At 40.1% G+C, this 27,364-nt stretch overlaps 1 protein-coding gene across 2 annotated transcripts in view; it reads right to left on the bottom strand.

Annotated features, from left to right (window-relative positions):
• The window catches only part of adam10a (ADAM metallopeptidase domain 10a), a 165,309-nt gene that overhangs the window by 122,341 nt on the left and 15,604 nt on the right, over window positions 1-27,364 (bottom strand). For both annotated transcript variants that reach the window (XM_087981441.1, XM_043677449.2), the window contains exon 2: window positions 5,636-5,786. In XM_087981441.1, coding sequence (XP_087837567.1) covers window positions 5,636-5,747 — 112 coding nt within the window. In that variant the 5' untranslated portion in view covers window positions 5,748-5,786. The remainder of the gene's footprint in view (window positions 1-5,635; window positions 5,787-27,364) is intronic.

The following is a 27,364-nucleotide window of genomic DNA, read 5'->3' as shown; positions in this document are numbered from 1 at the left end:
CAGTTTCAACAAGCAAAGAGCAGAAAGGAAACCAAACTCCAGCCTCAACTGAATTATCAGGTTACTACATTTAAACACAATCAGGCACTTGACCATTTCCTCTAAGTACATCTGAGAAAACTTCAGGGTCGTCTCCCAAATTTGTGGAGGTCTATTATTTGGAATTCCTTTTCATGATAAGGGCATACTTGGTAAAATCGGCACATCAGATTGAACTGGCACAAAGCAAATTCATGTTCACAACTGCCATCAACAAGGAGTGCAAATCACTATGAACAGAATTCAACTCCATCCCTTCAAGTCAACTTTGGAAACCAATTATGTAGAAGCTAAATTCTGTTCACACAATTATAAATATTTGTAGATTCCAAAAATCATAGAAAAAAATCAAAAGAAAAATTAAGCATTAGTTTGAGAGAAGGCTACAGTAAACCAAATAACTCATTTCCAACTACTGTTAACAATTAAAGCACTATTTGTCTCTTTCCATGAACTTTTAAGTAAACAGCTGTGACAATTTCAACTCATTCTCCATATCAACTGTTACACTGAAAATGTTTCTGCAATGTTTACAAAAGAAAGAATAATCCACAGCAATACAGGGATAAATAAGCACTCATACCGTCACAACTGATATTATATTTTGAGAAAGGTTTCGTTCCTGACCTTTGCAGAAGCAAACTTTATTCAGCTTGAAGTATACTTCAAGATTTTGCCAACAAAGTGTCTGACTCCAGAAGGGCCATTATACAGACATCAACCAACACATCAGAGACAGCCTGAAGCACTGAGTCACGTTGGAACAAGTGCGGCAGGATGACATACAAAAAGTCACATAAACTGGGTTTGAGGAACTGTGATATAAATTAAGCAGCAGTATTAACTTAAAAGGCAGAGGATTAAGCCTTGATGGAGCCAGAAGACAAAAAGCCAAATAAATCTCAAGATTTAAAAACAATTTTTAAAACTCTGTAGTATTAAAATAAACTAAGCATGGCAACAGAGGCAGATTGCATTCATGTACAGGTAAACTGCGTATTCTAAATTGGCAGCACTGGAGGCATTATTTCTAGGGAAAAACCTATGATACAACAGTGCTAAACACATGTGTTCCTTAGCTAAGGCTACTGAGAACCAAATAATCCTAGTCATAAAGCATTCAAAAGGCAAAGGGTAAGCAAACGTAGGAATGACAAGAAGCCTTTCCTTATAATTGAATGCAGGTGTTCTAAAAGTTGTTGAAATAGCTCAATCAATTTAGTTTATGCTAACTATGAAAAAGTAAAACTCAATTATAGGACAAGAGTGCAACAGACTGAGGGGAGAAATACATTGTCAAATTAGAAAAAAAATGACAACTGAGGTATAAAAATGGATTATTTTAATTCATGAAAGATGAAGTGCGGCGGACAGAGTAGAAAACAAGTGATTGACAAAAGGTAGATATGCCAACAAAAGTATACCCCACCAGTACAGTGAGCCAAATTTGTGTTGAATCATGGCTAAGTGTGCATTATGGATACATATCCAGAGAAAAAAAAAATTTGGTCAAATGTACCCAAACTCATACAGTTATAAGCAAGACACTTGACAACAGAATTCACTCCCATCAATTTCCAGGCCAGAGACTGATGTGCAAAAGTCTTGACTGAGGCACCAGTACAGAACTAACAGTGTGCAGTCTTGTAAACGTATTGCCTTTTGTATGAAGTGTTAAACCAAGACCACATTTACATGCAAAACCAGATAATAAAAAAATGCCATTGTACTACTTTAAAATGAAGCCATGGAATGATCCACTTATGATCAATATTTATCCTTCAATTAGCATATCTCAAACATAGCTTTGTGGAAATGACTAGCAATCTGTTGGAGCTTGCTTTATGAAAAAATGAGAGTACAAGTAGATCATGACCAAAAATAAACACTGGTATTCAGAGGTCATGACAGATGCACTGCAAATACATTTTTTCTTGAGCTGTTTGGGCTTAAAATAACAAATGATAAAAGTCTGCTACATCATAAAAGAAATATCCATGTTGCTCTTCAGAATGACACAGTCATTAATTGATCAACCGTGACCAATTTAACTGCGGGGTTCCCACTAAATATTCCATTCGATTCATTAATCGGTGAAGCATTTCCCAAGCAGAATTGGCATCTTTTTCTGATCAGTTTGATTTTATGACACAATATTTAGGTGAATACTTGTTCCATCTGGGGAAGACCCTTTTGCCATGAGTAATGGAACCATGATTTCTAAAATGCTGGCAGGCAAGCCAATGTAATCCACTGAGACAAAGTCATCTGTAAGCCAGCATGTTGGTTTAACTTAGAAAAAAATGCATGGACAAGCAATCTAGAGCTTTCAGTAACATTCAGTCCCTACAATTGTTGACCTCATCACATGATATGTAATAACTATCCATGTTTAGCCAGTGATAAGGCTTCACTTTGGGAACTGTCATCTCATGACATGATTGGCTCCAGCTTGAGAATACTTCTGTCATACTGACCAATCGTAATTCTAACTATTTGTTAACTGTGCTTTCCATCTTAAGAGAAAAAGTAAAACAAAAAACTCAACTTCAATCAGCCCCCAGATCTAAAATTAGGATTTTAAAAAAAGTCATGGGGTGAACTTCCTTGACAGTTATCACTGACTGGACTCAAATGACAAGGCCATTTCAATATTCTTGGCATTTATATACATGGGCTGTACCTGCGATGCATGGAGCTATTTGAGCACTTTCAAATAGCAGCGTTGTGTGGATCTAATCCCTTGCTTAAAATAACAGCAACATTTATTTTGGGCCACACAATAAGCAGCTTCCAAACTCTACGGACGGCACACAGAAGCAATTTAGCTAATTAATTGAAATAAGGCCGTTTCAACTATATATAAATTATGACTTTTTTTACAAGATTTAAGGTTGGAAAGTGTACCTGAAATTCAAAAATCCAATTAATCCCATGTTTACATGTTCACCTACAAATGATCAACACATAGAACATGACAGCAGCTCACCACAGCTCGCCTTGGTCATTATTGGAAAACATCTAGATTCTGTTTAACTGTTCACTCGATTAGTGCAAGTGAATTCAGAGTTCTAAGGACAAAGGTCTGTCAGAAAAACTGAAGAATCACATGTATGTGATTTCACCACTTGGTTCTACAAGATATCTTAGCACCAACCAATACTGGAATCGGAGTATCTTCAAACAAAAATGCACAGATAACGCAGATAGTTAGATAAAATCATGCAATTTAATGCAAGGAAGTACAATCATAACTTTGATTCGCTCTAGTCTCAAAACTTCAAATAAAAAACGAGATACAATAGGACTTTTCTTAAAAAAAGGGTATCAACAGAAGTAACGGGGGAAAGATGTTTAAATTCTCTAATGCTTGTTTGACCAACACCATAATAACACGTTTGTGCTGCTCATTATACATAGGTTTCATGTTGTCATAGTCAAGTGGTCAAGAATAATTCTGATATTCTTGAACAAAAAACATAAGCAAGTACACTTCCAGAAGACAAGGTACTGAAAACTTTGTAAAGGAACTTCACAAGATATAAATTAAAGGACAACTGACCAGTTCTGCATTATTAAGACTTTGTTTTTCAATATTGTTTCACTACAATTTCTGAACCAGACATGCAAAATACTTGGGATAGTGTTAGATTAACATTATGAAATTCCTCTAGGTTAAAACAGAACTAGAAATTTACAAAGATGAGACCAAAAAAACCAGGTGACAAGATTTATTTTTATATGGATTGCGGATTGCTTGAAATGATACTCTACATTTTACACTTCAACATTTTTTGCATTCAGGACTTAGATTTTTTTTGACAGACCCTTTCAAAAAGGCAGGTGATCCCAGTAACAAATTATTACAGGAGGCAGCTGAACAAATTTCAAAAAACCTTCTCGTATTCTCAGAAGAAACTGATACTTTGCATTATTAAACATATTTTCACAGTCCTATTTAGTTGTATCAAATTCTGAGGCAACAGCTAAAACTTAATCATGGTCATGGCCAATGTGAACTGAAACCTCAGTGAAACCTTATATTAATATAAAACGTTGTGACAACCTCAACTTAGAAATTTCAGAGGTGCCGAAGCCAACATTTAGCAAAAATCATTTTTCTTTCTGTGGTTTATCAAATGTAAAGATTAGGTTAAGCCGAGGCAATGTTCGTCTCCAATAATGGATACCCCATCATAAGCATTTTGCTGCGCATCTATTTGTTCAATCTACCTTTGTGGCTAGATTCACTCATTTTCAATGCAGCAATCAGAGAAAACAGAAATCACATCAGATAAGAATCACATCATAAATGAGCTGGAAATAGGCTTTTTCAAACAAAAGCGTGAAACTCAAGAAACACAACACTCAATTTCACCACCTAAAACAGGAAGAAATCAGTGCCTTTCTGGTTGGCGATCAGAGACTAGTGGTGTGCCTCAGAAATTGGGACCACAATTATTCACAACTTATAAAGACAATTTGAAGTTAGGGATCATGTGCACTGTGCCAAAGTTTGCAGATGTCAAAGATGAGTAGTACAGCAAAATGTGCAAAGGACTGCAAAACTTTGCACAGGGACATGGTTTAACTGAGTGGGCAAAAGGGCAGGCAAATGGAGTGCAATGTTAATAAATGTGAAGTCATCTATCTTGGTAGGAGCAACAGTAAAAATTATTTCAATGGTATAAAATTGCAGCATATTGCTGTGCAGAGGGATCTGGGGGCCCTTTTGCAAGAATCACAGTTGCTATTCTGCAGGTGCAATAAGTAATTAAAGCGGCAAATGGAATGTTGTCCTTCACTGCAAAAGGGATCAAGTTCAAAAGCAGGAAGGTTATGTTGCAGCTGTATAAGATGCTGGTGAGGCCACACCTGGAGTGGTGCGCGCAGTTTTGGTCTCCTTGAGAAAGGATATGCTGGCATTAGAGGGGATGCAAAGAAGGTTCACTCAGTTGATTCCAGAGTAAAGGGAGTTAGCTTATGAGGGAGAGACCGAGTAAACTGGGATTATGTTCATTGGAATTTAGAAGAATAAAAGGGGGAATCTAATAGAAACATAAAATTATGAAGGGAATAGATAAAAGGTAGACACAGAGAGGATGTTGCCACTGGTGAATGAAACTAGGACAAGAGAACATAGCCTCAAAATTAGGGGAAGGAGATTTCATACCAAATTCAGAAGAGATTTCTTCACTCAGAGGACTGCGAATCTGTGGAATTCCATGCCTAGTGAAGTAGTTGAGGCTTTCTCATTGAATGCTTTGAAGGCGAAGATAGATGATTTTTTGAACAGTAAAGGAATTAAGGGTGATGATGAGAGGGCAGTTAAGTGAAGCCAAGGCCACGAAAAGATCAACCATGGTCTTATTAAACAGTGGGATTGGCGCGAAGGGCCAGATGACCTACTCCTGCTCCTAGTTCTTATGTTATAAAAATTCCAATGTCTGGCAGGTCTATTTAACCATGAGAATGCCTGTGAACACTATAGTTTTTGAAATATGTTCAACAACCTCTTGTAACAAAATCGTAGAGAATTCATCAGGTTCATGTTTGTGGAGAAAGGATTTTAGTTTTTAACATGTATAGTACATACCTGCCATGTGCATGGAAATCCAAATGAACAAATTGGTCATCATGCAATATTGACCGCTTGGCACGTTGATGTTTCTGATGCAATACATCTGTGTCATACGATAGACCTTCATAATGTCTAATGTATTTATTCAAAGGATTTCCCAACTGCCCTGCAGATCAAACAAACAAAATTAAATATAGTCATATACTACTAAGGAGGTAAAATAATCACTATGTCTTAAAAGAAGTTCCAAACAACCTAAAGCCCAATATTATATTAATATATCTTATGAAATTTAACAAACCAAAAATTAATACCAATGCAGTAAGCAAAAATCTGTTCTAAGTGTTTTATGAACCATTCAAGTTGCTCCTCCAAATCGAACATGCAAATTACAGCTTTTCTCGTGTTGTATTTAATTATTTGCAGCACACTTAAATGTGCTCCAAAACACACACAAAAAAGGCAATTTCTACTTCATGTCAATTCTTTTCCAAGCCAATCCATATCAGATAATGAATACTGCACCTATTTATTTATTTATAAGCATCTGGGTCATTACCAATTGCACAAAATTCAAACCTGATGACTCAACTTCACTGTCAAAATAACAATCAAATTGGGCACTTCTATCCAGGTAGACCAAAAAGTATCAAAATCTATAAAATCTAATTTATATTTAAGTCTATCCAAAGATGTAATTCCAAAATATTTGCTTGATAAATACTGAACATAATGAAAACAGCATGATTGACAGTATGCAAGTAATTGCAGTCCCAACATGACTTACTAAACAAAACAAAATGTGGCGAGAAACTCTGCAGGTCTGGCAGTATCTCTGGAAAGATAAAAAAAAGTTGATGTTTGGATTCTGACAGAACTCTTCTTCAGACCTCATACCGGATGCAAGATATGAACTCTGTTTCTCTCACACCTTCCAGGTTTGTCCAGCATATTCTGTTTTTATTTCAGATCTCTCATATCCACGTCACATCGCTTTTACCATCACTACAATATGATCTACTGACTTAGTCATGTCATCAGAATCTGAATCTTGGAACAGGGTGAGACATATTTATATCATATCTATTGATTGCATAGGGAGATGACATCAATGACAAGTGGAGAGAGGATCTTGCATACATGAGCTCAAACTGTTGTCTGTTTCCCCTCTCTCGGTCAAAGAAAGATACCATATAGTTTTAGGACCTCCATCTTTATTTCGGGCTCTGGAGGGAGAGAGAGAATGATTGTCCATGTGTACAGAGACAGGAGTGATCAGTCTTCTCTAGAAAGCAGTTTCTTAATGAATTATTTAGTCATTTTACAAGGAAGAGCATCCAGATAAGGCAACACACATATGGATCAGGTGACCATTACAATCAGCAAGCATCAACAGAAAAGATTAAGCCATCAGCTGTTATCAATGTTTTTTTTAGATTAGATTAGATTACATTACAGTGTGGAAACAGGCCCTTCGACCCAACAAGTCCACACCGACCCACCAAAGCGCAACCCACCCATACCCCTACATTTACCCCTTTAACCTAACACTACGGGCAATTTAGCATTGCCAATTCACCTGACCCGCACATCTTTGTGACTGTGGGAGGAAACTGGAGCACCTGGAGGAAACCCACGCAGACACGGTGGCACAGTGGTTAGCACTGCTGCCTCACAGCGCCTGAGACCTGGGTTCAATTCCCGCCTCAGGCGACTGACTGTGTGGAGTTTGCACATTCTCCCTGTGTCTGCGTGGGTTTCCTCCGGGTGCTCCGGTTTCCTCCCACAGTCCAAAGATGTCCAGGTCAGGTGAATTGGCCATGCTAAATTGCCCGTAGTGTTAGGTAAGGGGTAAGTGTAGGGGTATGGGTAGTTGCGCTTCGGCGGGGCGGTGTGGACTTGTTGAGCCGAAGGGCCTGTTTCCACACTGTAATGTAATCTAATCTAATCTAATCTCCACACAGTCAGTCGCCTGAGTCGGGAATTGAACCCGGGTCTCTGGCGCTGTGAGGCAGCAGTGCTAACTACTGTGCCACCGTGCCGCCCACACGGTGGTTAAGGTTAATGTTATTAACCTTAACTGGCTTCACATGCCAAATACTTTTCACCTTGTTAAACTGACCTTACATAGTCAATGCTTCCAATATGGTTAAATGCCTTCACATAATGAATGCTTCTCCACCATCACCCTAGCCTCAAACACCCAATTGTTAACTGCAAGTTCTTGTCTTATGAGTCATGCTCAGCTCACTCTCTTCTTTCACAAAACTCAACTCTTGCCCTACCTGCTCATACTAGATACACATTATCAAACCAAAACAAGAAAAAACATTGATAACCAGGGAAATATTTTGAAGGTAACATTATTACTAAATCCAATTTATTTTCATCTACAATATCTAGCTTCTCCCAATGTATGGGCAACCTTCTGTTGCAATAGATCGAGCTAAGTATAGCCTCCCCACCTCCTCAATTTGTACATCATTATACCCCAAGGCTTCTCATTTTAGCCATCAGTATTTGGAGTTATAATCCCTACTCCTTAAAGTTCAGAAGTCATTAACTACACAGAACCACATACTTTACTAGCTGCTCAGCTTTGGATCCATTAAGGCTATTCCCAAATGGTCAAGAACAGGCAGACATGATCAATAGTTAAGACATTAAAAACAAAATCAATTACTTCTGTGGAGCAAATGATACCCTGACAGAGACAGTACAACATAATTCTGATCAACAACTTGCTTGCTTTTCAATATTAGGCAGTTCGGTCCATCTTGTTGAGCTTAAATCTTCACGCCCACAAAGGCATACTGCTCATATGGTGAAGGAATATAATCTTTCAATACCACGAGAGACACTTTCAGCCACAAACCAAAGAGAAGGTTCAACAGCATTACAATAAAGATGTAACTAAACCAAAGCTCAAAAAAGGATAAAAACTGAATAATTTGTTTAAAATTTCAACATGATATGACCTATTCCTGATGCTGTGAAATTATGTGCAGTTGCATAGTTTATTTCAACTTTATGCTAATTTTCCATCAGGGCATTATTAAAACAAACAGTCTTTCAAATGCACACTTCAAAATCCAAACCTTTCAACTATTATTTTTTCCACCTTAAAAAAAATCAGAAAGAGTTCATTATTCTCTGATCCTGTTCCACAACTAACATGTCCTTTTGCCTCCAACAGGAATCTAGACTGCATATTCAATATCAACAGACCTGTGGGGTATGTGTTAGGGAGGCAAACTGCGAGAACTGATTTAGAGTCACACAGTTGTAGAGACGTACAGCATGGAAACAGACCCTTCGGTCCAAACTGATATCCCAACCCAATTTAATCCCACTTGCCAGCACATGGCCCTTATCCCTCCAAACCCTTCCTATTCATATACCCATCCAGATGCCTCTTAAATGTTGCAATTGTACCAGCCTCGACCACATCCTCTGGCAGCTCATTCCATACACGTATCGCCCTCAGCGTGAAGAAGTTGCCTCTTAGGTCTCTTTTATATCTTTCCCCTCTCACCCTAAACCTATGCCCTCGAGTTCTGGACTCCCCAATCCCAGGGAAAAGACTTTGCCTATTTATCCTATCTATGCCCCTCATAATTTTGTAAACCTCTATAAGATCACCCCTCAGCCTCCGACGCTCCAGGGAAAACAGCCCCAGCCTGTTTAGTCTCTCCCAAAAGCTCAAATCCTCCAACACTGCCAGTATCCTTGTAAATCTTTTCTGAACCCTTTTAAGGTTCACAATATCTTTCCGATAAGGAGACAGAATTGCACACAATATGCCAGTGGCCTAACCGATGTCTTGTACAGCCGCAACATGACTTCCCAACTCCTACACTCTATGCACTGACTAATAAAGAAACACATAGAAAAACATCATCTTCACTATCCTATCTACCTCTAATTCCACTTTGAAAAGGAGCTATGAACCTCCATTCCAAGATCTCTTTGTTCAGCAACACTCCCTCTGACCATACCGTTAAGTGCATAAGACCTGCTAAGATTTGCTTTCCCAAAATGTAGCACCTTGCATTTATCTGAATTAAACTCCATCTGCCACTCCTTGATCCATTGGCCCATCTGATCAAGATCCCATTGTAATCGGAGGTTACCTTCTTCTATGTCCACTACACCTCCCATTTTGGTGTCCTCTGCAAACTTACTACAGACCCAGAAAACAGCACCACCTTATTCCTCTACAAAAAAAAATTGCTCCAGGCTAACTTAATTTTTATGGCTTATATTTTGAAGTTTAAAGAGAAATATCTAATAATCAAGAAAGAAGCCACTCTATTAACTACTGCAGACTTACTGTAAGGCTACACTTAAAATACTCACTTATCTGTTTTTGTGCTGTGACCTCGCCCAAACAGGTTCCTTTAAGATTAGTTGCGAATTTCACGGTTTGTTAATTTTCCCAGAAGCACTCCTAAGTCCAGCAACACGTGAATTTAAACAGCAAAAGGCAGCAACTGTGCAGGTTCACTGCTGTGTCATTCAATAGTGTGGGTTTCTTTCTTCTGCACTGACTGACCATGTGCTGCCTTGGTCTGTCCCGCACCCTTTTAAAAGTGCCATTGTTTTGACTTTTCTTTCCTCCAAACTTCCAAAATAATGCAACAGCATATAAAAACAGTAATTGCTGCTCCTGGAATTTGAGGAAGTCACCAACACCTAAAATACCTCAAAACCAAAAAAGGAGCAGCCTGTCACAGCCAGAAATTTTTACGTCCTCCATCTTGGATTACCCAGAATTCTTGGAGTAAAAATTAAGCACCAAAGATTGTCTCATTAGATCAGAAACAAGTATTTTACATTCTGCCAAAATATTTAGTTTTATTACTCGAAACTTTCACAGCCAAAATGAACAAAAAGATACATACATCACTTTTTAATGAAACTGGTCATGAAATCAGTCTCCAGCACACTGTCAAACCAGCCCTGTCAACTGCTGGGATTCAGTTCTAGAGAAAGGATAACCACCCTACCTAAAGCAGTGAAGTTGAGCTAAATGGCAGGCAACACAACATTTAAAAAAACAGCAGATTCCAGAACCAGAAACTAGCTTTAAGCCAGCTAAACAATGGTAGCATTTTAGCAAAATAATACTTATTTACATATTGTCATTGAAAATAATCGAACTGGAATGTTATACATCTTTACAGCAGTGCAAATGTCAAATACACAATTATCAGAATCAGATAAATTCAGTGAAAGGATTGGTTTCCCACCAGCATTACAATACCAACAGGGAGTTGAAATACATGTAACTACTCTTGCATTTCATGTAAAAATGTTTTAACATTATCAAAGAGTGAGACAGGAAGCACTTGAAAATACTGTTAACACTTCTAGTAAATGGATTGGGACTGCAGAAATAGGAGAACCAAGCTTCCTTTTATTATTCATTCGTGGGATGCTGAAGTCATTGGTTAGGCTGGCACATATTATCCATCACTGAACAACCTAGAGAAGGTGTTGGTGAGCTGTCTTCTTGAAACACTGCCGCCTTTGCTATGTCAGGAAACCTATAGGGCTGCTCACAATAAATTGCAGAATTTTGACACTACACTGGTTTTAAGTTGGCAGTGGGTCTAATGAAGAATTGGCTAAGCACAAGTGATGAAGGGCTTTTGCCCGAAACGTCAATTTTCCTGCTCCTTGGATGCTGCCTTACCTGCTGTGCTTTTCCAGCACCACTCTAATCTAGACTAGGAAGAATTGACCAGGGCTATGTTCAAGACTTAGGTTTGCAACAAAAAAAAAAGGAACAGGAAGATGCAAGTTGTTGTTTTCTGATGAGTACAGGAAGTGCACATGATATACATCTCCATTCTGTGTTGTTGCTTAGTAAAGAGGATACAATGTGTCACAGCATCCCACTGAAAATATTTGACCCAATGTGCACGTTAATCAAGTCGGTGAAACAAAAGCAGCAGAACCAATTCAAGTCAAAATAATAGAATCATGGCCACATGTTTGTAGAAGTGATACAGCAAGCTGTATTCATTTTGATAAAGCACGTACACCACAGGGGTACCCCAAGAACTATAGATGCTGGAAATCGGAAACAAAAACTATTTTTTTTTCCCAGAAATTTTAACAGGTCTGGCAACATCTGTGGAAAGAAACCAGAGTAACATTTCAGGTCCAGTGACTCTTCTTCAGAACCCATATTAACAAGGATAAAATATGCGTGCTAAAGATGGAGTGGGCGAAGATAATAAATCCAAGGTGGCAATGTAGCAGCGAGAGCGAGAGCGAGACAAAAACACAATCGGGCACAGCAATGGTAAAGGTAACTGGCACTGATAATGGGTTTTTTGTGATGGCACCCCATACGATGAGGTTTGGGGTAAGGACATGGGAAATGGCACCTGGCCAAATTCATCCTCACTTTGAGAGAGGAGAAACAAGTTCTCCATTCTTCAGGTTAAAAGGTGACCATAAGTACAAGCACAGGTCTGGATAGGCTGCTCACCAATATCCATTTCAAACCCATCGACTCAGAGTTGCCCTGACCATACATCCTCAACTGCTTCCTGGCAAAACTATTCTGCTATCCAGTTTCTCAGTCTCTGTCACAGTTGTTCCGACGATTTCAGATTCTGCAAGGGAACCCCTGAAATATCCTCCCAGGATCCCCCACTGAGGATCTGAAATCTGATTACAGGGTAAAGTAACTAGCAATAGTCGGGAACAGCTATTTAATACATGCGCTTACGTAGGCAGCAATAAATTGGCTTCTTAATGCAAATATGACGACAAAATGGCTTCTTGGCTGCAAATTGACAATTATGCTGAAAGCTGCATAAAATGGCTTTTAACCCTGCTAAAAGTTAACGAACCATAATCGGTTTCAAAGATTAGCAGACAATGCTTCCTTTACAGCATAGAAATAACTAGACTAGATAAAACATTACTAGTCATCCAAACTGACATTGCAAGTGCAGGTGCAAAGAATAGTTTCACGAGATAGGGGTGCTTGGATGTGGAAAGTAAGGTTGGTTCCCAAGAAATACCATTGGGCTAAGCTGCTATCAGTAAAACCATTTTATTAAATGACTGGCAATAGTTTAATTGTGCTTTGTAATTATGGCTGTACTTCTTTTCAAAAATAAAAAGGGTATAATAAAATGTCTTTGTCTTAAGCCACATGCGCAGTTTCTCCAAGGAACACTGAAGTGTTTAACCTGTATTAATGGTACAACCTGTGCCCAGCCGGAATTTAATGAAGGTGTGAAATCTTACAGAACTACACTCAATTGTGTGTGTTTATTGACCCCCCCCCCACCCCACCCACTCGGGGTCCAGATCTTCACCATCACAGTGGTTGTCAAGGCCCTCCATGTCCAGCCCTCACCCAATCTCTTGCTTCTCTCATCAGTGATTGGGTTCCCCTAGCCCTCCCTTATTATCCCACCAGCACCCACACCTAAAAGGATCATTAGATACCATTTCAGCGACCTCCAACAGGATGCCACAACCAGAGACACATGCCCCTCCCTTTCCTTGTTAGCCTTCTGCAGGAACCGTTGCCAGACATCTTGGTCCACTTCATTCCCAACACTGCTACACACTCTACAGCACATTCCCATGCAAATTGCAGAAGGTGCAACACCTACTGTTGTACTTGCTCCCTCCTCACTGAGACACATCTTCCAGGTGAAGCAGCAATTTACTTGCACTCTATTCAATCTAGTCCAGTGCTGGCTGCTCAGTGTGGTCTCACTACATTGGAGAGAGGCAGTATTTCAACACTCCATGTTACCCAGTCAACATCTTGGTCTCAGGCTTGCTAGAATGCTACAGTGAAGCTCAGCACAAGCTGAAAGAACGGCATTTCATTTACAGCATCAGGGCTCTGTAGCCTTCAGGTCTCGAAAGAACTGAATAATTTTAGGGCCTGAGCACATTCTCCAAGGTTCTGACCCTCACTCCCACACACCTGACCATGTCATCACAAGGGCTACTACCACAAACAACCCATTGTCAGTTCCTATTAAAAGCTACTTATTCTCCCAGGCTGACCTTAACCCACTCCTTTGTCTACCCAACTGTTGTTCTCTGTCTCGCTGGGCTCCTGCGGGACCCATCATTCACTCCTACCCACTACCCATTATTTAGCATATATACCAACACTTTCAACGGTAAAGATCAGTTCTGGTCACTGGAGCTAGAACATGAACTCCGATTTTTCTCCACAGATGTTGCCAGCACTGCTGAGCTTTTCCTGTGATTTCTGTTTTTGTTACCACTCAGTGAAAGCTGGATGAGGAAGATGCACTGGTTGAGGGTGGCTCCAAGGTTCGACTGGAAAATATTGATAAGGTACTCAAAAGAATGGAAAATGATTACTGTGAAGGCTAGGACAAATGCATGCCATGTGTTGGATGTGTACAAGTGACGCAAAGTGGCAATGAAACAAAAACAGAAACTCAGGTCTGGCAGCATCTGCAGAAATCAGAGTTAATAGTTCAGGACCAGTGACTCTTCTTCAAAACGCTTCTGATGAACAGCATCCATAGTTCTTTTGGTTTTTTCGAAGATGATGTAATGAAAGGATAGTTGGACTTAGGAGCAGCAGAAACACTGCTGGAAGGCATGCTTTGATTTGAAATTAACTGCTAGTCCAAGCAGCCCACTGTTGGAAAATGCAAATAGTGGCCAATATGAAACTACTCTGATGGAATAGAGAGGCCTAGACAATATATCAAAAAGATTGAACAGGTATACCAGCTTCAGGGCCCATTCAATGCACTTGTCATGTGCACATAAATTACACTTTTCCATTTATTCACCAAAAAGTAATCAGTTTCACAAGTTGCCATAAATCTCAAACGACAGAAAAGACACACCTTATTATTCATTATGAATCACAGTATGTGAGACACGCATCACATTAGAAACAGGACCCGTTTTATTTGCACAAAACCACAGTTGAATCCCTTCTCAAACTCTGGACACAAATGACCTTATCACTCCAGCTGCATTTCTCATGGTTGAAACAATGCAAGCACAACCGGTCACATTTATACAACTTGGACTTGAAAAGCATAATTCAAGGCAAAACAACTTTACACCAGTTATGGAGGAACAATATATAGTCTGTTGAAATTTACTTATTTTCCCCCAACTCCAAAACGACAGACTTGCTGAAAATACATCATTCATGATAAACAATTCCATGGGCTTTATGATCAGATTTGGCAAATAAATAAACATTGCTCCAAGTTATATTTAAATTGCCTTCCAACCTGCTTTGTTCATACGGTTTACTATCACATGATTGAAGCTAAAAACCAAAGATGAACGTGCCAGTACATAAGCTTATGCATTATCAGAACACACTTCTAGAAATCATGAGCACACCCTCTTCCCCCTAGTTTTACTAGCTAAAGCAGTTCCTGCTGCTACACAAGTCTCCCTCTCTCTAATGCTACATGCCTTCGTCAAATATGGGAACTAACAGTACCTGCATGCTCAGTTTCAGTTTTCTTCAATGAACTCTGGCAGCATTATGCTGGATGCAAGATTCAAGAACTGTCCAAACTTTTGGAATCATTCAGATACTGCCAACCAATTCAGCCCACCAGGCATGTTCAGGTTAAAGCAGATATAAACAAAATACCCCAATGAGATCAAGTCGGGTGAAAATTCTAATATTTTCCAAATAAATTAGATTAAAATGCCTGAAAATACTAAACTTCAGCCCATGTTGCATTTAAACCTACTTGACAACTTATGTGCCTGGAGACCGAGTTTGTGGAACGCAACCCTTCTGAGATATTAGTGGGGATTGCAGGTGAATTGACCAACATTTATTGTCCACTTCAATTATCCTGGACTTGGTGGTGAGCTGCCTTTGTGAACTGTTGGAGTCCTTAAATATAAGGATATCCACAGTGCTATTACAAACAGTGGTCCAGGATTTTGAATTCTAAAGCTTGCACACTAAAGTCTACAACCACTAAAAAGAAAAAAAAAGCCTTGCCTCAAACAATTAAAAAGGTTTCAATTCAACTATTTTCATACTTCAGTAGCATACAAGGATAAAGAAAGACAAACAGATCTGCAGTTTTGAAAGTTTTTGCTGGTAAATGTTTTTCTACTACCTCAGTTGGCAGCAGACCAAAAGAGACAGCTATTGGTCAGTGCTAATCAGGTGGTCACTACTTGCTCAAATTACAAGGTATCCAAAAATAAAAGACTACTTAAAAATGTACATAACATATGCATAAATGGATCATTTCTCATTAGTAAGGCATTTTAATGGGGTGCCAGTGGACTGCAGACCTGAAGTGTAGGGAGGTTAGGAACATGGCATCAATCTCAAAGGAGAGTGCCTGTAAACAGGAAAGTGGCTTGAAGTGTGTATACTTCAATGCAAGAAGTATATGAAATAAGGTAGGTGAACTTGCAGCGTGGGTTGGTACCTGGGATTTCGATGTTGTGGCTATTACGGAGACATGGGTAGAACAGGGGCAGGATTGGCTGTTGCAGGTTCCAGGGTTTAAATGTTTTAGTAGGGTCAGAGGTGGGGGTAAAAGAGGGGGAGGTGTGGGATTGCTTGTCAAAGATAGTATTACAGAAGTGGAAAGGACGATGGATGATGACTCGCCATCTGAGGTAGTTTGGGCTGAGGTTAGGAATAGGAAAGGTGAGGTCACCCTGTTAGGAGTTTTCTACTGGCCTCCTAATAGTCCTAGAGACGTAGAAGAAAGGATTGCGAGGATGATTCAGGAGAAGAGTGAAAGTAATAGGGTGGTTGTTATGGGGGACTTTAACTTTCCTGATATTGATTGGGAAAGCTATAGCTCTAGTTCGTTAGATGGGTCGGTGTTTGTCCAATGTGTGCAGAAGGGTTTCCTGACACAATATGGAGATAGGCCAACAAGAAGTTAGGCCATACTGGATTTGGTTCTGGCTAACGAACCAGGCCAGGTGTTAGAATTGGAGGTATGTAAGCACTTTGGGGACAGTGACCACAATTCGGTGACTTTTACTTTAGTGATGGAGAGGGATAAGTGTGCACTGCAGGGCAAGAGTTATAGCTGGGGGCAGGGAAATTATGATGCGGTGAGGCACGACTTAGGATGCGTGGCTTGGAAAAGTAGGCTTCAAGGGAAGGGCGCAATTGATATGTGGAGCTTGTTCAAAGAGCAACTATTGAGTGTCCTTAATAAGTATGTACCTGTCAGGCAGGGAGGAAAGGGTCATGTGAGGGAACCGTGGTTTAATAAGGAATTGGAATCCCTTGTTAAATGGAAGAGGGCGGCCTATGTAAAGATGAGGCGCGAAGGTTCAATTGGGGTGATTGAGTGTTATAAGATAGCCAGGAAGGATCTGAAGAGAGAGCTAAGAGCAGCAAGGAGGGGACATGAAAAGTCCTTAATTGGTAGGATTAGGGAAAACCCAAAGGCTTTCTATAGGTATGTCAGGAATAAAAGAATGATTAGGGTAGGAATAGGTCCAGTCAAGGATAGTAGTGGGAAGTTGCGTGTGGAGGCTGAAGAGATTGGGGAGACACTGAATGAATACTTTTCGTCAGTATTCACTCAGGAACAGGACATTGTTGCCGATGTGAATACTGAGTCACAATTAATTAGAATAGACGGCTTTGAGGTATGTAGGGAAGAGGTGTTGGAAATTCTGGAAAGGGTGAAAATAAATAAGTCCCCTGGGCCTGATGGCATTTATCCTAGAATTCTCTGGGAAGCAAGGGAGGAGATTGCAGAGCCATTGGCCTTGATTTTTATGTCCTCTTTGTCTACAGGAATAGTGCCAGAAGACTGGAGGATAGCAAATGTGGTTCCCTTGTTCAAGAAGGGGAATAGGGATAATCCTAGTAACTATAGGTCGGTGAGTCTCACTTCTGTTGTGGGCAAAGTCTTAGAGAGAATTGTAAGGGATAGGATTTATGAACGTCTGGATAGGAATAATGTGATCAAGGATAGTCAGCATGGTTTTGTGAAGGGCAGGTCGTGCCTCACAAACCTTATTGAATTCTTTGAGAAGGTGACTAAGGAGGTAGACGAGGATAAAGCAGTAGATGTGGTGCATATGGATTTTAGTAAGGCGTTTGATAAGGTTCCCCATGGTAGGCTACTGCAAAAAATACGGAGGAATGGCATTGAGGGCGAGCTGGAGGTTTGGATTAGGAATTGGCTGGCTGGAAGACAACAGAGGGTAGTAGTTGATGGTAAAGGTTCATCTTGGAGTGCAGTTACTAGCGGTGTTCCCCAAGGATCCGTTTTGGGACCATTGCTGTTTGTCATTTTTATAAATGACCTGGAGGAGGGGCTAGAAGGTTGGGTGAGCAAGTTTGCGGATGATACGAAAGTCGGTGGAGTTGTTGACAGTGAGGAAGGATGTGGCAGGTTACAGCAGGATATAGATAAGCTGCAGAGCTGGGCAGAAAGGTGGCAAATGGAGTTCAATGTAGGTAAGTGTGAGGTGATTCACTTTGGTAGGAGTAACAAGAAGATGGGGTACTGGGCTAATGGTCAGATACTTGGTAGTGTGGATGAGCAGAGGGATCTTGGTGTCCATGTACACAGATCTCTGAAAGTTGCCACCCAGGTAAATAGTGCGGTGAAGAAGGCATACGGCGTACTGGCTTTTATTGGTAGAGGAATTGAGTTCCGGAGTCCTGAGGTCATGTTGCAGTTGTATAAGACTCTGGTGCGGCCGCATCTGGAGTATTGTGTGCAGTTTTGGTCGCCATACTATAGGAAGGATATGGAGGCACTGGAACGGGTGCAGAGGAGGTTTACCAGGATGTTGCCTGGTATGGTAGGAAGATCGTATGGTGAAAGGCTGAGGCACTTGGGGCTGTTTTCATTGGAGAAAAGAAGGTTTAGGGGTGACTTGATAGAGGTGTACAAGATGATTAGGGGTTTAGATAGGGTTGACCGTGAGAACCTTTTTCCATGTATGGAGTCAGCTATTACGAGGGGGCATAGCTTTAAATTAAGGAGTGGTAGGTATAGGACAGATGTTAGGGGTAGATTCTTTACTCAGCGAGTCGTGAGTTCATGGAATGCCCTGCCAGTAGCAGTGGTGGCCTCTCCCTCTTTATGGGCATTTAAACAGGCATTGGATAGACATATGGAGGATAGTGGGCTAGTGTAGGTTAGGTGGGCTTGGATCGGCGCAACATCGAGGGCCAAAGGGCCTGTACTGCGCTGTATTTTTCTATGTTATATGTTCTAGATGACACAAAAAATAGATCAGAAAAGTATGCAGTGAAGAAAACAAGAGAACACTGACTGATCATAGCTAAGTTGATTAAGGACACAAACAGGTCAGATGGGATAACATGGGAAAAAGTGAAGCTATTTACCTTGGCAGAAAGTACAAGTAAAGCAGACTATTACTTAAATTGAAAATGATTACATGATGTTGATTTGTAAATCATTGTGAATGCTCTTGTATATGAGTAAAAAATGTTAATGTGTAGGTATGGCAACAGATCAAGACAGCTCATGGAATGCTATCATTATGAGAGTGTGTTGTGCTTAAGTTGTACAAGGCACTGCTAAGACCACATTTCAAGTACTTGGTGCATGTTTAGGTTCTTTATTTTGTAATGTAAATGCTCTGGAACTGGTTGATAGATGGTTTACCAGATTAATACCAGCAATAAAGGGGGATGTCCTGCAAGGAAAAGATGGATAGACTGGTCTGTTTCCACTGATGTTTAGAAGAGCGAGAGACAGCTTGCTGTCTGTATACAAGTTCCAGGTAGGAACATGCTGTTTTACAAGGAGTAATTTTGCAACTCTACCTCAAGGCAGGATCATAGAATATACGTAAGGAGGAAGGAGACTGATTCCACTGCTTAACAAAAATCTAAAGATTATTAGGGAGAGATATCAATGTGAATTGCAAAACAAAAAAAAATGAGCCAGCCAACATCTTATTGAATAGTAGAGCAGGTCGGAGGGGCCTACTCCTAATTGCTACATACATAATTAATTTTAAAAATCAACATGCTTCCATTGAACATCTAACTGAAAATACAAGCCAAGGCACATGCACATGTACATGTACAAGGGAGGAAGAGAGAACAGGGTCAAGAACAAGACGGTTTTTATTTCCAGGAAACTTTGCAACACAAGCAGCACAAACCCAGGTTTTGGAAAGGAGTGTCAAGGACAAAAGGTATGGTTTATGCAAGTGAAGTGGCATAACAGATTCTGCAGATTCGTAATATCTCTTTCACTTTGTTACTAAAGATGTACAAAAGTTGTCAAATGTTTGAGCAGATCGTCATAATTAGAAGGATTTAACTAAATTTAAAAAAAGATATTCCCTATGTGACAAAGAAGCCAGGCAAATAGTATTTACAGCACCAGTGATTTATTTTGCATGTTAACAGAGAAAGTTCTCAGATACACATTTTCGCTATTCCATCAATTAAATTTCAGAAACGTACTGGTGAGTGTCAAGCCGATGCGATTAACTTATTAGGATGTCATATTTACTGATCCTAACAATTCATAATACAGCAGGAAATTTTTAATAGAGTTGCATTGAAAATACAAATACTGAACATATGAAATTAAAGACCACAAGGTATAGATTATGTACACACACTGACCAACACAGGGGGAGAGTGAGACACATAGAAACAAAAGTCAACTGTTGAACGCTGAAAGACACATATAGCAAGCAATTTGCCATGACAGCCAAACCTAGATAGAGTGGGGCTGCAAATTTTCTTAGTGCCAGTACACTGCACTAATGTAGCAAGCAAACAATAGTTTACATATATAACCCCAGCGGAGGAGACAATTAGCAATAAAGCAGGATAAGCACACTGCTGACTAGGCTAACCACATAACATCTATTCAAGTCTGCAGGAAATCATATTGTGCGTGTGTGTACATGAATGATAATTCAGTTCCTACTTTTTATTTTAAAGAGTTCAAATATAATGTTTTGCAAATAATTATTTGGGCCCAGATCAATTCTGTTGCTCAGAGCACTGGTGAAAAGGTTGTGGAGATGAAAATTGACTTGATAAAGAATTGAGCGATGAAGATTATCACCCTCATGCTTATATTCAAGAAGGTCTACATCACCAAATAGTTTTTGAAATATTCTAAATAATGAATCAATAATAGGTTTGAACATAGTATCAGCAAAGTCCATTAAAGATTAGACCTATGAATTGCAACTTATCACAATATTGTCCAATTAATTAGCCATATTTAGCAAATCATTACTGATTTAAAAATGAATAATGAACACCATTAGAAACCACGTGTTCTTATTACTCAGTTGCATAGATACGTGAACTGCTCAAGTAGTCCATGTAAACTCATTGCATGAAAATTGGAACGCGAGAGCACCTCCTCAGTTTTACTTCCATGGTTAAATGGTAGATATGCATTTTTTTCATTTTTGTGTACACAACAACCCCGAAGGACTTGGGCAAGGATTATTTTCTTGGGTTAACCAAATTCCGGAAGATCAAATGTCACATAACATAGTTTAGCTCAGCATCAGGATCTTGCAATCTTGCCGGATAATCAAATGCCAGATAATAGAGTTTCCTCTGTACGTACACGTAAAATATTTTCCACTAATTTAGTTCATACGATAAACATGGTACTTCAGTATCTCAGATTTCTGAGAAATAAAATAATTTCTGTTTAGCTTACAGGGACAATGAAGCTGCATTTAAGGGGCATTAAGAGCTCTTGGTCACCACATTACAAGAAGGATGTGACTAAACTGAACGTTGTCAGGAATATTAAACAAGAATGTGGCCAAGAAGGAATATTTTTAGTTACAAGGGAAAGATACGCCGAGAGCTCTCACGAACAGTCAAAGATATAAAACATTCTTGTATTTTGCACTTGATAAATGCTCCATGTTCCCAAAATTCTGTTTTTTTTTTTAATTTTCGATAAGCTGGTGTTTTCTTTGGATGAGGCAAGTTGAAGGAAGATTTAATTGAAGTGTATAAAAATAAGGGATCTAGCGACAATGGATAGGAAGGACCTATCTTCCACAACTGAGGTCAGCAAATATTGAATAGAGATTTAAGCAAATAGCAGAAAAAGATTGGAGATGGGTGGAGTTGAGACTATTTTCTGCTTGAAAACTCTGCTTGAAAAGGCAGTGGTGGGAAAAGCCTTCTTTGCATTTATGAAGTGCTTGGGTGTGCAACGAGGTACTATGAACTAAGAACAGAAAAGCTCTTTTGCCCTGAGATGTACAACAGGCTGATAAGTCTTGCAGTGCCATTAATTTTCAATTTTTCTTTGTATATTAGTTAGGGCATTTCCCCACTAGAGTTTTCTAACGAAGATGAAATCCGATCTGTACCTTTCTTGACATGTGTTGTTGCCCATTTTGTAACCAATGTTGCTGTTCAGACAGAGGACAGCAATTAGTTGAGTGTATATTTGCATAGGCGAAAGTGAGGACTGCAGATGCTGGACATCAGAGTCTAGATTAGAGTAGTGCTGGAAAGGCACAGCAGGTGCATTATCTAACAGGAAGGAAATTTATTGCCTTTGTCACAGACTATACACAGGTATTTGAGAGGGACTATTTCAAAAAGGTAATAGCTGTACTATGATTGAAATTCAAATTTGCTGGTCTTTTAAAAAAGATAAGTGATACGTTTGGGTTAGTTTGTTGATGATTCAACAGAAATATAGCTCACCTGCTTATTTGTACAGAATCCTAAACATTTAAAATTCAGACTTAATCGTGTGTGCACGGTCATAAACTTAAAAACAGCACAAAAGTATTACGGAAAGCTCGAACCTTGCAATGACACTGAAAAGGTTTTTCAAAGTTTTGTGCTCATCTTCAAACCTTCTGAAGACCAATTTCGTATTCATAAAGGTTTATGACTCTACCCAATGGTATGAAGTATGCATTAATACAAAGAGACTAACATCTGCCATGAAAGGTTTTTATTCAAAAGGTTGTCATACATCACTGACTGAAAATCTTAAACACTATTACAGGGGTCAACATTTGCTTTGTTCATACTGCATCAAGTCAAACAGTCAGGGCAGGTAGGAACAAAGCAGAGCACAAGATAGGATTAATAAATTAAACTGCATTTATTTCCAAAGAAAAAGCCTAACAGAAAAGTCAAATAAATTCAGTGCATGGTTGGGAAAATCAGACTGGGATATATATCATAGCAATTAGAGACGTGGCTCAGGGATGGACAGGATTGGCAGCTTAATGTTCAAGGGCATAGATACTTTCGGAAGGGTATAAATGTGTTTGATTGGGAAGGATATTCCTGACAATACACCTGAAAATTTATTTGAATGGAACTGAGAAATAGGAAAGGGATGATCACTGTATTTGGATAGTATTTGGATCCCCCCAGTAGTCATTGGGAAATTGAGAAACAAATTTGTAAGGACATGTCAGTCACCTGTAAGAATAATAGGGTGGTTATAGTAGGGGATTGAGTTTTCAAACAGAGCGGGATTGCCACAGTGTTAGGATGGAGAGGAATTTGTTAGGTGCATACAAGAAAATTTTCTGATTCAGTCTGTGGATGTAACTTCTAGAGAAGGTGCAAGACCAGACCTACTCTTGGGAAATAAGGCAGGGCAAGTGACTGAGGTGTCAGCGGGGGAGGAATTTGGGGCCAGTCACCATAATTCTACTGGCTTCCAAGTTAAAAATCACAACATCAGGTTATAGTCCAACAGGTTTATTGCCAAGTACCAGCTTTCAGAGCGCTGCTCCTTCATCAGCTAACTAGTGGGGCAGGATTATACGACTCAGCATTTACAGCAAAAGATCACAGTATCATGCAATTGAAATGACATATTTATCAAATCTGGTTTGTTAAGCCTTGGACCTTTTAGAATGGGTTGCAGGTTTCAGTTCAAGAAAAGGAAAATCCCAAAAAAGAAGTTCTGGGATTTACGTATTAATGAACTGAAACCTGCAACCCATTCTAAAAGATGAAAGACTTAACAAGCCAGGTTTGTTCAATATATGTCATTTCTATTGCATGATACTGTGATCTTTTGCTATAAAGTCTGTATCTTATGATCCTGCCCCACTAGTTACCTGATGAAGGAACAGCACTCTGAAAGGAAGTACAGAGGAACCTCGAGTACCCAAATGACATGGGCAGAGGGTACTTTGTTTGAACAACTGAATGCTGGATAACAGTTTAGCCAAGCATCGGGACCTTGCAATCTTGTTTGGATAATCCAAAATTCAGATAATCAAATGCCAGATAATCGAGGTTCCTCTGTACTATAATCTGGTATTGTGTAATTGTTAACTTTTGCCCACCCAAGTCCAACATTGGCACCTCCACATATTAGAATCAAAACAGCAATGGAAAAAGTACAGACAAACTTTAGAAGTTGAAGTTCTATACTAAGGAAGGCCAATTTTGATAGTATAAGACAAGAACTTTGTTAAATTGAATGGGGACAGATGCTGGCAAAAGGGGCAGGTCAAAGGGAAAGCCTTCAAACATGAGATAATGAGAATCCAGAGACAGTATATTCCTGTTAGGGTGAAGGGCAAGGCTGGTCAGTGTAGAGAGTGCTAGATGGCTAGAGGCTTTGGTCAAGAAAAAGGAAGAATGTGTCAGGTATAGATAGGACAGATCGAGTGAATCCTTAGAGTTTAAAGGCAGTAGGAGTAGACTTAAGACGGAAATCAGGAGGGGGAAAAAAAGGGGACATGAGATAGCTTTAGCAAGTGGTGTTAAGGAGAATCCAAAAGGGATTCTATAAATACGTTTAGGACAAAAGGCTAACTAGGGAGAGAATAGGGCCCCTCAAAGACCAGAAAGATCACATTTGTGTGGAAACTGCAAGAGATGGGGGGGGGGGGGGGGGGGGGCGGGGGGAGTACAGAGATACTAAACGACTATTTTGCATCAGTGTTTAACGTGGAGAAGGATATAGAAGGAAGGATGTGGGGAAATAAACAGCAGAATCTAGAAAAGTGTCCGTATTACAGTGGTGGTGGAACTGGAGATGGTTAAGTCCCAAGAACTCTGTGGAAGGCTCGGGAAGTGACTGCTGAGAGATTTGTATCATTGATAGCCACAGTTGAGATGCCAGAAGACTGGAAGTTGGTTAACATGGTGCCACTACTTAAGAATGGAAGTATGGAAAAGCCAGGGAACTCTGGGTTGGTGAGCCTGACATCAGTGATGAGCAAGTTGTTCGAAAGAATCCTGAGGGACAGGATTTACATGTATTTGGAAAGGCAAGGACTGATTCAGGATGGTCAACATGGCTTTGTGCATGAGAAATTGTGTCTTACTAACTTGATTCAGTTTTTTTTGGAAGTAGTAACAAAGAGCATTGATCAGGGTAGAGCGGTGGATGTGATCGATTTGGACTTCAGTTCAGCAATCAAAGAACATTTACAGCCCAGAAACAGGCCCTTCGGCCTCCAAGCCTGAGCAGATCCAAATGTACTGTCTAAGTCTGCCCGTCTATTCCTGAGCATCTGTATCCTCCTGTTCCCCACCCACTCATGCATTTGTCCAGCCGGATCGTAAATGAATCTACCATGCCTGCCTCTACCACCTCCGCTGGCAACGCATTCCAAACGCCCACCACCTTCTGTGTGAAGTACTTGCCGCGTGTATCCCCCTTAAAAACTTTCCACTTCTCACCTTGAAAGCATGACCTCTCGTTATTGAATCCTTCACCCTGGGGAAAAAAAGCTTGTCTCTATCCAACCTGTCTATACCCTTCATGATTTTGTAAACCTCAATCAGGTCTCCCCTCAATCTCCTTTTTTCTAATCAAAATAAACCTAACCTACTCAACCTTTCTTCATAGCTAGCACTTTCCATACCAAGCAACATCCTTGTAAACCTTGTCTGCACCCTCTCCAAAGCGCCCACATCCTTTTGGTAATGCGGCAACCAGAACTGCACACAGTATTCTAAATGTGACCAAACCAGTGTCTCGTACAATTTTAACATGACTTGCCAACTCTTATACTCAATACCCCGTCCAATGAAGGAAAGCAGACCATATGCCTTCTTGACCACTCTATCCAACTGTGCAGCAACCTTCAGGGTACAATGGACCTGCACTCCCAGATCTCTGCCCATCAACTTATCCCAACGTTCTTCCGTTCATTGTATAATTCGCTCTAGAATTAGTCTTGCTGAAATGCATCACCTCACATTTGTCTAGATTGAAAACCATCTGCCACTTTTCCGCCCAACTCTCCAGTCTATCTATATCCTCCTGTATTCTCTGACAGTCCCTTCTGCTTTCTGCTACTCCACCAATTTTGGTGTCAACTTCAAACTTCTGATCGTACCAACAGTGCCCTGTTCCAGATCATTTATTTATATTACAAATAACAGTGGCCCCAATACTGACCCCTGCGGAACACCACTTGTCACCTTTCTCCATTTCGAGAAACTCCGTTCAACTACTGCTCTCTGTCTCCTGTTGCTCAACCAGTTCTTTATCTACCTAGCTAAAACACCCTGCACACTATATGACTTCACTTTCCATTCGTTTACCATGAGGAACCTTACCAAACACCTTACTGAAGTCCATGTATATGACATCTACAGCCCTTCCTTCATCTATCAACTTGGTCACTTCCTCAAAGAACTCTATTAAGTTGGTACGGCTCGATCTCCCCCGTACAAAACTATGTTGCCTCTCACTGATAAGCCCATTCTTTTCTAAATATAAATAGATCCTATCCCTAGTACCTTCGCCAGCAACTTTCCCACCAATGACGTCAGGCTCACTGGTCTGTACTTACCCAGAATATCCCTACTACCTTTCTTGTACAGGGGGACAACATTAGCAACCTTCCAGTCCTCCGGCACCTCACCTGTATTTAAGGATGCCACAAAGATATCTGTCAGGACCCCAGCTATTTGCTCTCTCGCCTCCCTCAGCAACCAGGGATAGATCCCATCCGGTCCTGGGGATCTGTCCACCTTAATAACCTCTAGCCTTTCCAACACATCTTCCCTCCTTATGTCAACGTGATCCAGAGTAAACAAATTTCTACCTCTAATCTCAACATTGATCATTTCCCTCTCCTCAGTGAGCACTGATGCAAAGTAATCAGAATCTCACCCATTCTCTCAGGTTCGACACACAGCCTTTCTTCCTTATCCTTTAGTGGACCAATCCTTTCTCTAGTTACCTGCTTGCTTCTTATAGAAGAATAAAATGCTTTGGCATTCTCCTGGATTCTGCTCACTAAAGCTATTTCATGACCCTTTTTAGCCCGCTTGATTCCTCGTTTAAAAACTTGTCCTACTCTTCCAATATTCTTCCAGGGCCAGTTCTGTTCTTAGCTGCCGAGACCTTATGTATGCTTCCCTTTTCCTCTTGGTTCGTCGTACAATTTCTCCTGTCATCCACGGTTCACGAAACTTGCCTTTCCTATCCTTTGCCTTCAATGGGATATGCCTATCCTGCACTATCCTTGAAAGTCTCCCACATCTCAAATGTGGACTTCCCTTCAAATAGCTGTGTCCAATCCACATTTCCACAAGGTTCCGATTGGTAGACTGGTTAGCAACGTTTTATCACATGGAATACAGGGAGAACTAGCCATTTGGATACAGAATTGGCTTGAAAGCAGAAGACAGAGGGTGGCTTTTCAGATTAGAGGCCTGTGACCAGCAGTGTACCACAAGGGTCAGTGCTGGATCTGCTGCTTTTGGTCATTTATACAAATGATTTGGATGTGAGCATAAGA

The sequence above is a fragment of the Chiloscyllium plagiosum genome, unplaced genomic scaffold (assembly GCF_037043375.1).
Source record: "Chiloscyllium plagiosum isolate Xiang-an unplaced genomic scaffold, Cpla_swu_hap1 HiC_scaffold_39, whole genome shotgun sequence".
In the NCBI taxonomy this organism is placed as follows: Eukaryota; Metazoa; Chordata; class Chondrichthyes; order Orectolobiformes; family Hemiscylliidae; genus Chiloscyllium; species Chiloscyllium plagiosum.
Note: the sequence above shows the minus strand (reverse complement) of the source record. Positions and strands in the feature narration are given on the sequence as shown.